The sequence below is a fragment of the Triplophysa rosa genome, linkage group LG7 (genome assembly GCF_024868665.1).
Source record: "Triplophysa rosa linkage group LG7, Trosa_1v2, whole genome shotgun sequence".
Taxonomy (NCBI): domain Eukaryota; kingdom Metazoa; phylum Chordata; class Actinopteri; order Cypriniformes; family Nemacheilidae; genus Triplophysa; species Triplophysa rosa.
The window spans coordinates 23,853,774-23,868,959 of NC_079896.1; the positions used below are offsets into that span (position 1 = coordinate 23,853,774).

A 15,186-nucleotide genomic window follows, 5' to 3' on the forward strand; every position below is an offset into this window, starting at 1 on the left:
ATTGCTATTTCTACAAATATATTTTTTAAAACAATCTGGATAGATTTGTTGGAGAATTTATTAAATATAATAAATAATAGTTATAGTGATGTTTCAACGGTTTCCTTTATTGTTATTAGTTGTAATTAGTATCTCAATGGTAGAACAAAGGAACATTTTTAAAGAGCAAATTTTTTTAAAGCTGAACTCAAAGTTCAAGGTACATCACGTACATCAAAGTACAATGTAAGATGATCTGTTTTTAAAAATGCATAATGATGCTTTTGAAGAAAAGAACTCCACACCTACTTATGTTTGTGGTGATTATACCTCTCAAGTCGGTGCAACAAAATATTTGACACTCTCTAAAATTATTTTATAATTTAATTTGTTTCATTATTTAAAACACGCTGTTTAAATGAAATTAAATATATATTTTTAATAAACATGTAATAAACAAATAACCCAAAAAGTTTTTAAGAAAAAATTGTAGGTGCTTATTTCGTGGAAGGGTACCAACAAATTCTACATCTGTTTGTCATTCAACTATCACCATTTCTCAGTAAAGTACTTCAGACGACAGTATCTGATGCAGAATTAAATGTCTGTTTCTTTAAAAAAGTATTTTTTATTGTACGTGTTCTTACAAATAGAAAGGCCTTCATCATAACAGATAGCATCATAGCACTTAGCCCCATATTTTTTCATGAACCACTGCACATTACGTTTGAGTATCAAATAAAGGAATAAAGAAAGAAAACCTGTGACACCGTAAACAAATCATTTTTTTCTACTGCCTTTACAGCCAAAATGTTATTTACAGAGAATATACAAAAAGTCAAGTCCAAAGAGTGTCAACACACTTTTATCTTTAAGATCACTGCACTGAAGCAGTCAGTGTCCCTTGAGTCCTGTGCTTTAGCGTCCTTTACTGGACACGGTGTTTATAGAACCAGCAGAGACCTTTTGTAAAGTTCCAGCCTAGTGAGATGGAGAGAACATAAAGGAGTCCAAGCAAAGCGAAGGGGTAGAGAAGCACAACTGTGTTCTTTAAGAAGGGGAGTGCTAAAAGAAAGAAAAAGTAAAACACAATGAATGGATCATATAATCGTAAACTAGTAACTTGGCCATATATATTATATCAATAAAGCTACTAATACAGTATGTATATAAATCGTATATAACGCACACACTGCTCCGGGGGTACGTGTGTTCACTACTCTCTGGATGGGTTAAATGCAGAGGTCACATTTCGTTGCCTTGTACCTTCGTACATGTGCAATGACAATAAATTGAATCTAAATCTAAAAAAAAAAAATTATGATCATCGATCACATTACTTACCACTATAGCCCAGAAATGTGATGTAAATATAATAACCAATAGCAATCAGCCACAAGGTGTTCCCCACGAAATAACCCAGGAACCAGTCTGCACTTATTACCACCACATCTGCTTAGAAAGAGCTAGACGTTTTCAGTAATTCAGATGAATGCGGTTTATAACTACATCTTTAACCAGAACTCGACTCACGGTTGATGAAGAACAGCTGTAAAAAGTGCAGAATGACCAGAAGAGGGTAAAAAGCGTTAAGATGAACGTCAAAGGCGTAGCCCCACTCAACATCATAATCTTTGTTGGGATGTTTCATCAGGTATCTATTTGTAATAAACCTGGAGGGGTAAGAACGTTTGGTGAAATATGAATAACAAAGTCTTATTTAAATAAGTGAGATCTACATAACTGGTGTCTTACCACATTAGAGTTGAAATGAGCAGTCCGACGGCAATGCAGTCGATGAACACGACCCAAAGTAACAGCTTCAACGTCTCCACAAATCCCATATCTAGGACCAGTCCAAAGCCCACTGTCGACACTGCCAAATAACAAATGACACCAGTCACTCACAAGCAGCAGGCTACACTTATGCACCTTTAGTTAGACAATGTCAGTTCCAGAGCTCCTCCTACAGTATGTTTCTTCCACTCACCACACAACCAGATGCTGAGCAGCACCAGGAAAGCTGGGTCATCCCGGGCCCACTGGTCTTTAGTCTGTTTACGGTAATGAAAGTTACGGTACACTTTCTGGGGCGAGGTGAACAGGTATAACATCTGCCATACGGCAAACTCAAAATCCATCAGTTTGAAATGCAGGAGTCTCCGCAGGTATTTGTAGCGCTTTGCGCCGGCGGTGTGCCGCGCCGCATCATGCATGTTTAAGCTGCCATTGCGATGGATCTGCCCGGAGCTTGTCGGTAACATACTGTTGTGAGAGCATAGAAAATTGATATTTTCATGGTCATTTTCAAACCATATTCACAGTTAAAACAGAAACCAAATATAAATGGTACCAAACAAACCTTCCAAGTCCATTTAATTATACACTTACAACTGGTTTGAATGCATGGGTAGTTGCCAAATACACCAACGTGTCCTATGGTGTGACATAGCAAAAATGTAGGAAAAAAACTAACAATAAAGATAAATCTCTCTTATAAATATTAATAATATGAAACAATATATTATTAAAAGTTTGTTTTCTAAATGTTTGCTGTCACACCATAGGACACATGATACGGTTTATTTTATAAATACCCACATACAGATGCTTTTCAAAGAAAATTTCTGTCATAAGGAATATTTAAGTTTCTATATTTTTTAAAGTCACTAACAAAATATAAGCACATATACATCCGTTAACTTCTTTGTACAAAAGGTCACAATGTTATTGGGATTTTTCTTAAAATTGTTCACCAAACATCACAAATTGTGAAGACCACAAAATAAGCCAAAATATTTTGAAATTTGTATAAGTTCATTTATTTTAAGTCGACTTTCTACTTAACTGTTATGTATTATACTATTTGGACACCAATGCATATGTTAATTGTTGATACTGCTGTAATGGCAGTATAAACAGAGTTAATCACCTTAATAAGTATATAATATTAGACTGGGGTGTTATCTGTAGTGGTAAACCCAAAAACATGATCATAAACCTTCCTTATATTTTATCCTCTTGTAAATTGTCATTACAGTATATCCTAAGGACCATCTTCTCATACTTCTCCCTTTAGAATTTAGACTTATTAGAATTTTGAAGAACCACACAATGTACTGTGCTGGCAGGCCATCAGTTCTTGTCTTTCACATGAATATTAATGTGATCTACAATGTAAACACAGAGGGCAGATCCTATAAGAACTCACTTGCTTTACACTGATATACAGGCCCTGACTGACAACAATCCCTATCCTACACTAGCACGAATACCTCTCTTGAGTAAAGCGTTCAAAAAGCGCTGTTAAAACCTTTCAGTTAGCACTAATGGAACTGTGAATAGTCATGAGAATATCTAACGTTAACAGATATCGTGAGAGACAGCCACCATTAAAGTGTGTGTTGTTACAAACTAATGCCTCGGTTCTGGATATCAACCGGTTAAATAATCTAATAATGATTTTACACCTGTGTTTATATAAATAAAACACTCACCTGCTCTTCCAGCAGTATCAGTACATTCACAAAATCAATGTGTGTTTATTCAGTGTGTTAAAAAACAACGCATCAACGGTGACATGTCAACTTCCTGCCTCAACTGAACACGTAGCTGCATATCCGGCACGGCTACGTCACATCCGTTGACAAAGAGTTTGGGGGAATGTAGTTTTTAATTGATGTAGCGAAATTAAAGTTTAAATTCACGTGCTGTTGGGAAGAAAAAACGTTTTCATAAATAATGTACCCGAATGATTGTACTGTCGTGATAAATAATACGGGAACTTTAAACATGTTGCCGTTTCTAGGTTTTTTTCTTTAAATAGTATTGTGGACGATTACATTGCTGTTTGTCTTATTTTACTAATTGTAACTTTTTTTGTGAACATATCTCATTAAAAAATTAAATTTTATTTAAAAATTCAGCTAAAATAAACGTAGTAAGCTAGCATTCATTTTCACAAACAGCAGATGGCGCAAGTATATGCAGCTCAGATGTTCCCTACACTCCACATTGTATTGCTGTAAAGACAATATTGCATGTATTGACCTGTATTGCACATTCAGTAAAAAAAAAAAAAATATATATATATATATATGATTTTGTAAGATTCTGTTTGCAATTCCTAATATTTTATGAATAAAGAGTTTACTGTTCTGTAAAGACTGATAACTGCAAGGAGTAAACCAAACCTAAATCTTTTTGTGAGCAGTATGCCTACTTTTGCAAATATCTAGGCTAAATATATGTTACCCTACAAACTTTTACAAAGTTTTTATTTTTACCTCCAATTTCCTTGCAGGTCAGCGGAGCAGAGCTTACCTACAGGTAGCCTACTTGGGTACTTCTGTGCCATTTGCACAAGTTCCACTTTTATAGATTAAATGCACAGTTTGAAGTTTGGCTCATATATATTTAATAACTACAAATGATTTAATTGTTCCTTCATCTTTCTCATGACCACAGACTCCATAAATCACTCCACACTTTACCTTTAAATCTCTTTATTTGTGCCCTTGTAGTGCCATGGTACACAGACATTTTTCTGTTCTTCGGTTCTTATAGTGATATTGATGTCAACACATATTAAACAGCGGTTTGATCACACAAAATCATTTGGAATGAGTGCCTTTCATAGTATTAGCTGTCTAAAGGTGTGAGAGGTATTAACCCATTTCTCACTTAAATCTCACGTTAACAGCAATATTGCTGTGGAACAGTACAACAGAGACTAATCAGGTTCACATTATAGAAAGTTTTTGACCTGGCTCTTATCTTACAAGAATCTGAGTCCAGAAGATATTTCAGCTATTTTGTGTAAACTTACATCCAGCATAAATTTGAAATATTTTAGTTTTTATTAACAACCTCTCCAAATTTTTCTCATTTAATATCATTATTACTAATGCACTTAAAAGTAATAGTTCACCCAAATATATACATTTTGTCAATTTACTTGCCCTCTTGTCAGTTAAAACCTGTATGACTTTTTCTTCCGCAGAACACAAAAGATATTCTGAAGAAAGTTGTTCAATGCCCCCATTCACTAGCATTGTTTTCGTGTCCACACAATAGAAGTGAATGGGGGCCAGTGCTGTTCAGTTACAAAGTTTCTTTAAAAGATCTTTTGTGTTCTGCGGAAAAAAAGAAAGTCATAAAGGTTTGAAATGACAAGAGGGTAAGTAGATGACAGAATTTTCCTTTTTGGGTGAACTGTCACTTTAAGAAGTACACTCTACTGAATATTCTGTCTCAGGCCAAGCACCTCACATGAGCGAATACAAAATCCTGGAGTTGCCATACTCATTGCATAAGTTGAGTCAGAAACCTTATGATCTTTAACTTTTAGAAAGATATAATTTTTCTTGCAAGGGTTTCATTTAATTTATTTATTGGAACCGCGTGCCACTATGCACAATCTGTGCTGTTGAGCTGTAAAGAATCAAATTGTGAAGCACTAGTGTTGTTAAAGAAAAGACAAGACAACCATGCTTAATCCCATATACATTTTATTCCACTTTTTCTTTGGAAAGAAGAAAAGCCAGCAGTCATCTTTTACGCACAATTCACAAGCAAGGATCAAGGCACACAGCGAATGAGTTATCTCTATTGAATGAAATGCTGAAAACGAAGCTTGCATGAAGCGGAAATGAGAAGGGATGACGACAGGTTGAATTGGGTCTGATGTTGGTGAACCAGAGAGACTCTGGATGGGTGCATCATCTCCGTTATGCGCGGCTGAGCAATGGGGACCTCCCATTCGATCTGGAAGGGAAGAGGGAGGGGATGTTAAGGGTGGTCACTGTCATGTGCAATAAACACAAATAGGCATTACAAACTGTTTCTCAATTTGATGTAAAAAGTTTTGGGGGAAAAATACTCCACATGGTTCATTCACCGCTTGCTTAGGAACAGGTAAAAACGTTGTTGTGTTATCTGAAACTGGACAGAAGGGTAAAGAAACTACACTGTAAAAAACTATAATCAATAAATCATGGCAACATTTTTTAACAAAATCATTTAAACAGTTTGAACTTTTCATGGTTTTTCTTTGATTTCATAAACAGACAAAGAGTTCCCTTTTGAAAGAGAGTCCGAGATTAATAAAGATTACCATTTCGTAGAATATTCTTGTATTTTACTTTTACTTGTTCCAAAGTTAAATACAGGTTTCAAATTTAGGTTTGATTAAAAGTATGTAAAAAAAGACTAAACTACACAAAAACATATTGTAGTAAGTAAAACATCCAACATGGTTAAAACTTACAGATTTGAAGTTGCTTCCAAATAATCAGAGATGGGTATCATTCTCTCTACCTGCCCGGTGTCTTGAATCAGTGCGTTTTGGCAGGAAGCGGCTGGACAAAAATAAAGGATGGGGTATTTTTTGCTCCTCGAATCACTCAAGGTGATAGGGTTGGCAGAAGCTGGGGGCACCGTGGAAGATCTGGAACAGTATGGACTCAGAGAGCTGGCCCCCAAAATGAAGCTGCATTAATCAGATGTTCTTCTTTGCAGTCTTTGAGGCGATCACGGTCCTCAGATCAGATCTCCTCTTAGGCTGCTGGGCTTGCATGTGCGGCCTAACTACGCTGGTTTTGTGCGGGGGAGCACGAGCCGCCACACTAGCATTCTGCTGCTGTACGTGTGCAGATGTGCTAGCCTGAGAAAAACTACCCGACGACACGGATGTCTGGCCCCAGCAGGGGAGGGGCGACTTGAATGACTCGGATTGTTTTTTAGCCTCCAGGTATTTGTCCATGACAGCGTTGCGAGACTCACCAAACAGCCCCTGGGGCACAATCGGGGCATCCAAAAGAAAGAGTTGATCATTTCCTCTGATGCCAGTCAGGTCAAGCCACAGGAGCCTTTCAGTCAACACCAAAGAAGCCATGGAATGACCGATGGCACGGGCCGTCTGCTTAGTGGTGCGGAGGGCGAGATCCGTAGCCCGGCGGAGCTCCTGAACAGCTTCTCGATCTAAACTCCCACCTTGGTCCAGGTCTTTAAGCAGGTCAGCCTGATACGCCTGCAATAAAGCCATAGTATGCAGACACGCACCAGCCTGACCTGCTGCTGCGTACGCCCTGCCAACCAAACTAGATGTATTCCTACACATTCTGGAAGGCAAGGCGGGTTTCCTCCCAGGAGGTGTTGTAGAAGGGGAGAGAAGTCCCGCAAGCGTCTCTTCCACCTTGGGCATCGCCCCATATCCATGCTCTTGTAACCCAACAATCGATGAATAAATAGAAGTTGATGGCTTGAACACATGAGCAGAATATGGATTCTTCCATGTCTTTGACAGCTCAGTGTGAAGATCGGGGAAAAACGGGAGACTTCGGCGGGGAGGCTGCACTTGGCTTGCTGTGTAAAAGCGATCGTCCAGTTTGGATTGAACTACCTGCTCCTGCTCATCTGGCCAATCCAAGCTCAGCTTCGCAACAGCACGAGTGATCACCTGGACCAGATCCTCATAAGCGATGGGAGGAGCCTGACCTGCCTCAGCGCCCACCTGGCTGCCCGCGGTCAAGTGGTCAACTGACGCAGACAACACAGGCTTGTCATCCAGATTGGAAGAAACCGCTTCCAAATCTGCTGCGAGCGCCACCGATTCAGGCTGTGATCCCAACGATCGAAGTGGACCTGAGACCGGGGCCGCTGTTGAGAGGCTCCTGTCAGCATAGAAAAGAGCGAGGCGGGAACGGACCGTCTTTATCGGGAGGTGTTCACAGTGAGGGCAGTCAGTTTCCTCAAAAGCTGACTGCGCATGCTCCAAACCCAAACAAAGCACACACAAATTGTGCGTGTCGCTGCCCATGATGTATCGTGGGCAAGGTGGCATGCACCTTCTAAATTCTTGCTTGCTCATATTTTCACAAACTGAGCAACTTTTTGCTTATTAGGTTTTCCTGTTATTTGTCTATAGCTAACTTGCACACAGACAAACATCAAGGTGAATGCAGGAGCCCTTTTAAGGTCTCTGTGGCGCGCATTGCTACGTCACATGACATTGAACGTGCCTTTAAATAAGCGTGATTTCCCGCGCGCTAATCAACAAAGGGAACAGTGTGGTTGTTTGATGAGAGAGGCTTAAATCGCTTCAGGACGCGGTTTTCAGATAGAACAACTCGGGTTTATTCGTAAACAAGATTTTATATCAGTAGTTTGTACACGAGGAAGTGCTCAAGTTTGCAAAACAGTGCAGTTCAGATGACGTTTTAGTCTACCCGTATTAAAGGTAATCCGCGAGTCGGGTCAGCTTTGGTTTGCTTCAATGCCCCCGTGATAGTTTACTTATAATATTTTATATAAAAACTCAAATTTTACTTTCTCGTTTGAAATCTTACTAATGCGAGTCATACTTTCTATTTATTACGTTTATAAGTGAACACCTGACGCGAGTGTCACGTAACAAACGCATTTGACGTTTTTCCGTGCGCCATTAAGTTATCGCGCGCCATTAAAAGCAACCGTCCTGTCGTCTCATGTATGCTGCGTTTTGTTTGTTCTAGACTTTTTGTCTGTTTTTGACAAACATGGACAATGTGTCTGATGCTTTTGGGAGGATGTGCTGTTAAACATTTTAGTGTATTAAGCCTTCATATTGTGCCGCTAAGTTAAACTAAACAGATCTTTTTTTACTAAATTAGTATAAATTTGAATGTATGCAACAAAGGTGATTAGAAACGGCTTTATTAATGCTATTTTATTGAAATTTGTCACATGGGGATCTTAGGCATAAAAGTGTTTTTACTGTTGTTGATGCTGTAGTATGTTTCCACTCTTTACCATACAAATTCTTTTGATAAAAAAAAAAAACGTTTAATGGTTTTGGAGTCATTTTGTGAGTCACTATTAGACAATAAAGATAGAGCTTTTACACATAGGTTGATCTCAGAGACATCTACACTACCCTATTCAAATAAACCATAATGCACTATATTATTTTATTGTTGTTAGACCCTACTCCCTTGCAAAAGCAATGAACACTATGCTACAATTGAACACGGTATTGCAATACTTGTTTTCCTAATTCTTCAGAAAAAGTTGAGTGTTGAATATGGCGAAAACAATATGGTGTCACTTAAAGGTCACCAAAACTGCTTGTTTTCTTTCAGAATGACCATGTTGCAACATGAAAAGATTGGCTTGGATATTTTGCACAATATCCATTTACACAAGTTTGCCAAATTAAATGAGACAGTTTTCATTGTGTGCTTTTAATAAACATGGCCTACTTGAATTAAAATGACAAAAAAGTTTATTCTTTTCAGTCTATTTACTGCCATAATAGGGATAATAAATACTATGACAGAAAATGGGGGATGAGACGTGTTCGATTACTGACATTCTTCCAAATATCTTTGTGTTCAGAAGAATAAAGACATTTATACAGATTTGGAACAACCTGAGAGGTAGTAAAAGATGACAAAATTTTCATATGAGGAACTATCCTTTTTACGCAGTTGGTGAACATCAACAAACTAGTAACATTTCTAAAGCATAACCACCGCTTGAAGTTCAGACAAATGAATGAATATGCTCAGCGGACTAAGGGGCAATCTTTCGTACTCATGTAAAATTTATAACTGTAAGTGGAGCGGAGGCCAGACGATGAGAGAAAGTATATTAACGTCCGCATGACCTCTGAAACGCTCTCTGCCCCACTTCTGCAAACTGTCAGACCCAATACCATCAAATCCTGTCCAAACTCAACACAATGGTTTGATCAAATTCAGTCCTGCAGATGAATCAAAATCCAATTACAATCAAATTTGAGAGCAGCAATTCAAGAAATAATGACATCATTTCTCTTTAGTCGCACAGAGTGTATGCGCGTGCATAAAACAGTGAGATCATGATATTCTCGAGTAATTATTTTTTCTTTTCTTTAAACAGACACACCCAGACATTCACACGCACTCTTACATACTCCATCACTTCACTTATTCCAACATGCAGTCATTTGGACATCTCTCACTGGCTCTCACAGTCTGCTCTGATTAAAGAGCTGCGACTAAAAAAAGAACATTAGTGCTGCAGACGGCCATCCTATAATAATCATCCATCATAATTCCTCTCCCAATGCACAATCACTTTTTTCTGAATGTGGGTGTATGTGTGGTACCTAGTCAATGAACTAAAAGAAATAAAGTAAAACAAATTCAGAATTCGTTCTGTTTCAGCATTGTTGATGCTTTTGATTTCGGAGGCAAATATGTTTGGTACAGGCATCTGATAAAGGGAATGTGTTTGTCTGGGCTTTACTGTGACTGTGTGTTTACATTCTTTTAGAAACACATGTTCACACACAATTCCTGAGTTTTATGCAAGATCACAAACCCAACAGAGATTATCAAACAAACGTCAAAGAGCTTCAAAGCATTTTCAAAACTGAATTTTGATTAAATGTAAATATTGTAAGGAAAAAAGCTGTGGCTGTCAATCTATTTTTGATTGACTCATGCTCATGAAGATCTGTTTTTAATGAAGGCTCAGAGGATGCATTTATTTTCCTGCCAGCATGTGTTCGCCAGCCATTTTAGCAAACTTCATCATGCAAGGATTTGGTGTAGAAATTAAAGGTTAACTTCAATATACAATACACTTGACGGGGCTCGATTGACAGCTCAATCTGCAATGTCCACCAGCACTTACCAACATTTACTCCCTTCAAAATTCTCATTTCAAGCTAACATATATTCTTATTGTGATGGACGATTTCTGGTTTCCAAATTTCCTCCGGTTTCTCATGTATCAGGATAGTAAATAGATCTTGTGTTTTGTATCAGTCCAAAGACTTACCTAACACTTAGGGGGAGACCGGGGATGGTTGTAGCATGGGTCAGTTGTAACACTTCCAATCTCTCCAATCAAGAACTAGTTACAAATCACCTGATTCACTTCACGCATGCTTAGTTTAGTCCTTATTCCACATGTGAGAAAGTAGAGCCCTGTGGCAGACACAGCAGATGTTAGAGGGGAAAAACTTAATTTGAGGTAAGAAAGTAAGTTTTTTTACTTAACTTGTTTTTGTGATGGCAATGCCTTGATTTAAAGCGCATTAAACTAATTTAAAAGTTAAATTAGTTTAATTTAAACTAATCAAAGCATTAAACTAATCAAAGTTAAATTATGTTATTTGTGTGTCTGTGTAGATTTATTTCATACAAGTTGTTGATGCTAATTTGTTAGCTTTTAGCTGTAAGGTGGCCTATTTTAAAAATGTACATATAAAGTAGGATTAATTTGGCGATTGTTTCTCTAAATTATTTTTATTTGTACCCTCTCACAAAGTAAAAACACTTTAAAATAGTAAGTCTTATTTTGTCGTTCTAGATTGCTTTTCAGGTAATATCCATTAGAATGTGTCAGTTTTTGACAAATGTGAGGAAAATGAATGTTGTTTTATTTCGTGTTTTGTCTATCCCAGTTGTGAAATTATATCCTGTCGTTGTATATACAATTATTTTTATTCTTAATTAATACCATTTAGGAAAGTTAAGAAGCAACGACAGCAAATTCATGTAAATATTGAATAATAGCTTCTCTTCACAGGCAAGTTAGGAACCAACCTGATTAATATTCATGAGCATGTCAGTAGCAGTGATAGGCTGGTTAGAAAGTAACGGCACGTCCTAATTAATATTCATGAGCCCAGCAACGGCAGTAATGTACTCGCTCTGCGTCCTTGTGCGAGGCGGTGCTGTCGGCGAAGAGAAAGAGCTTCTACTAACGTCTGAGACACGGAATTAAGAGACTATCGACCTGACTGAAGAGGTAGGATCGCTATCTCTTATTTTTGCAAGCACAACCTTGTTTAAACCTCTGCTTGTTGTGCATGACTTGCGGAGAAAGTTGTTCAAGTATGTTCAGTCAGGTGTGTTTAAAACATTGTGTGGAAAGATAGACAAGTTGAATCAAAAGCATTGATAGGAAACTTACCACCGGAGAGACATCCGTGTGAGTTTTGTGTAGAAATGAGGCATTTCAGTGCAGTCAGCAGCACCGATGTTATAGTAATGAATGACGCATGATTTTAGACAGTTATGCACAGATCATTCAAGGTAACGTTAATGATGAGAAATTATTTGCATGTAACGTTTGCTATTGCAGCTCTCGTGGTTTTAGGCTGTTTTTATGAAAAAAAGACGCTTTGTTATTGCAAGCTAATAGCTTTGCTTTTTTTTCAAGCCATGTACGTGTAATGTCTCTTTAATAATGTCTGTCTGCTTATTTAATTGAAATTGAATAACACAGATTGATTGTAAATGTAACTCCTGTGGCATGCAACAGTACGGTAAACGACCACTTGGGGGCGATAGCGAGTTCCCTTTTATTATAATTCTGGATCTGACTATATCATTGATCCCCTGTCAAGGTTTACGAATAGACTGCATATTATTTATTATACATAGTTTATCCTTGATTAACATTAGACCCATTTTATATGGAATATAAGAAGAAACCGAATTTAATCTTTTACATGCAACACTGTAACATGCAACTCTCATTAATAACAGCAATCCCTGTCTGTCCTTACCAACAATACCTTTGTATTGATTTTGCTTTTAGTTTAGGTCTGATTTGTTGTCATGTTTATTGCTTGGAGTTTAGTAATAGTGAGTGGAAAATGAATGTTTTATTTCTCATGGGTTGCTCTTTCATAACACAGGAGACTTAATTCAGTTAACCATAGACTTAAATTAGACAATTGTTGAAATACAGTAAGAATGTAGATTGTGACATTACAAGTGAAAATCTTTTACTCAGAAATAAAAGCTTTTAAGAAATAAAAGCTTTTCATGTGCAAGTCATTAGTCGAAGGTCTAATAAAATAATAAATAAATATACATCTGGACTGATCAGCACTGGTTGTGATCTGGGTTAAGTGCAGAGCTTGAGCTTTTTGGAACATCACTGTTTTCATCTCTCCAATGGTCACCACCACCATTTAGTTATCAAACATTTAAAGGTGCATTTTTAAAAGTCTGTTCCATGAATTATTCCTGAAGCAAGAACAAAACAAGTTAATGATTCATGTTGTGTTGAACGACCAGAACTGACCCAATAGTCAGTCAGACCCGATTAACTCTGTTGACATCGTTGACTGTTTTGATTATCGCAGAAAATTATTACAATTATGCCCTTGTTTGTAAAAACAAACACATGCATTGATATAGAAGTCTATTGCGGCTATGAACGCAATATTGCCCCATAGACATCCATTATAAAACACATTTTAAAAGTTTAAAGGGGTCATATGGTGCAAACACGTGTTTTTCTGTGTCTTTGGTGTATTATAGGTTGCCCATGCATGTATTAGACACGTAAAATTGCAAAAATTAAGGTGTCTGAACAAAAGCAAATGCTCACCCAGACCTGCCTGAAACGCCTCGTGTAACCACACATTTACATTTACGCATTTGGCAGACGCTTTTATCCTAAGCGACTTACATTATATTATCCTATACATTTGTTTCTAAGTATGTGCAATCCCCTGGGATCGAACCCACAACCTTGGGATCGAACCCACAACCTTGGCGTCGAACCCACGACCTTGGCGTTTTTTAGCGCCATGCTCTTACCACTGAGCTTCAAGAAAACCACACCCCCACAAATCCACGTCAGTTCGTGGTATGAGTTTACTAAGTCCGACCAAATGTATACATACGCAAGTCAGTACTGTCAGTACAATAAAATTGCTTTGGAACCTGAAGTTCCAAATATGCAAAGAGGCATTACATTTCCATCACACGCTTGCAGTATTCGACCAATCACTACGTACTGGTTAACTGGCCAATCATAGCACACCTCGCTTTTCAGAGCGAAGAGCTTTGTTAAAAATCTGCGCGTTTCAGAGAGGCGGGGCAAAGAGGAGATACAAACAAGCACGGTATGTGGAAAATACAGCGTTTTTGAACCTTAATTAGTGTATACACATTACATTACATCTAAAACAAATGATAATATTTGTTTTAGCCATGTCATATGACTCCTTTAATAATTTCCAGTGATGATAAGACAGTATGCAATTCAAACCTTGCAGTTTGAACTAGGACTTTGTAGAAAACATGACATGTGTTTCTTTTGAAAATCTGTTAAGTTTGAATGAATATTTAAAATAAATCACACCCAAATTTTTATAACGATGTAAACATTATAAGACAATAGAACACTTTATAATTTTACATTTTGTCCACACTGGATGCGACGCAACAATCCCATTAGAACAAGCCGTGTGTCGTGTTGCGCCGCGTCCGGTGTAGAGACGGTGTAAGAATAGGATAAAGGATGTAATGAGGGCAATCAGAGGATTATTCATTATCACAGATGAACGATGATCATGAAACAATAACTTGAAATTGAAGACAGATTCAGGATAATTAAGGGCTGCACGATAATGACTAAAATCGTAGCTGTTTATTATTTCAGTTGATATTGTAATTTCGATTAATAATTTTGGTTAATAGAGATGGGTAGAGTAACTACAAACATTATTCAAGTTAAACTACTTATACAAATAATTGCGTAAATAAAAGCCATAATCTCAGTAATTACTTGAGTGAAAGTAAAAAAAACAGGCTGTGCATCAAAATATTATTAAAATAAATATAATATTTATATTTATATTGTCCAAAATATTATTAAAGCGTTAATGTAGCCACCGTTTGTTCATCTTAAAATACTCTTTCTTTGATGCGGGGCTAAACATCTAAAATAATCTCAAAACTGTTTCTAAATTACTTTTGTGATGTTTAATACATCAGTAAATCAAGACCAGAGTTAAAGTTCACCCAAAAATGAAGATTCTGTCAAAGATACTCTTCAAAGATACTCTGCAATACTACTGTATAGGCACTCAAGATTAATATGAGATTGGCAGAAACTGCATGTGATACGCAATCTTTAAGTCTGTGGCATACTTCTTTTTTTTCTTGTACGCAAGGGTACGTGTACAGCCGAACACACAGCCTTGCAAAGTATACTGCTTTTGCCTCATACGGGTACACAGGGGTATTGACGCATGCACATTGCGACATATTGCAATACCTTTCTGGGCCTACAGGGGTCAGGTTTTCTTCTACCACCTTGAATCGATGCTCCCAGGACATGGTTGCCACTTGGTGGTTAAACTAATTACTGCAAGAAATGGAATGCGTATGCGTGACCTGCGCTTACTTTGTACGCGAGGTAATAAAATTC

At 37.4% G+C, this 15,186-nt stretch overlaps 2 protein-coding genes across 2 annotated transcripts in view; one reads left to right on the forward strand and one right to left on the reverse strand.

The window, feature by feature from the left end:
* Positions 1-93: 93 nt before the first annotated feature.
* On the reverse strand, positions 94-3,596 carry unc50 (unc-50 homolog (C. elegans)). The gene is made up of 6 exons (XM_057338207.1): positions 3,477-3,596; positions 1,970-2,244; positions 1,735-1,855; positions 1,513-1,652; positions 1,324-1,431; positions 94-1,044 (listed from the first exon to the last, which is right to left on the reverse strand). The coding sequence occupies exons 2-6, from the start codon at positions 2,241-2,243 to the stop codon at positions 908-910; spliced, it is 780 nt and encodes a 259-aa protein (XP_057194190.1). The 5' UTR covers position 2,244; positions 3,477-3,596; the 3' UTR covers positions 94-907.
* An 8,077-nt stretch (positions 3,597-11,673) lies between these two features.
* sema5bb (sema domain, seven thrombospondin repeats (type 1 and type 1-like), transmembrane domain (TM) and short cytoplasmic domain, (semaphorin) 5Bb) overlaps positions 11,674-15,186 on the forward strand; it is a 42,878-nt gene continuing 39,365 nt past the window's right edge. The window contains exon 1 of the mRNA XM_057338930.1: positions 11,674-11,760. The gene's annotated coding sequence lies outside the window, so the exon portion shown is untranslated. The remainder of the gene's footprint in view (positions 11,761-15,186) is intronic.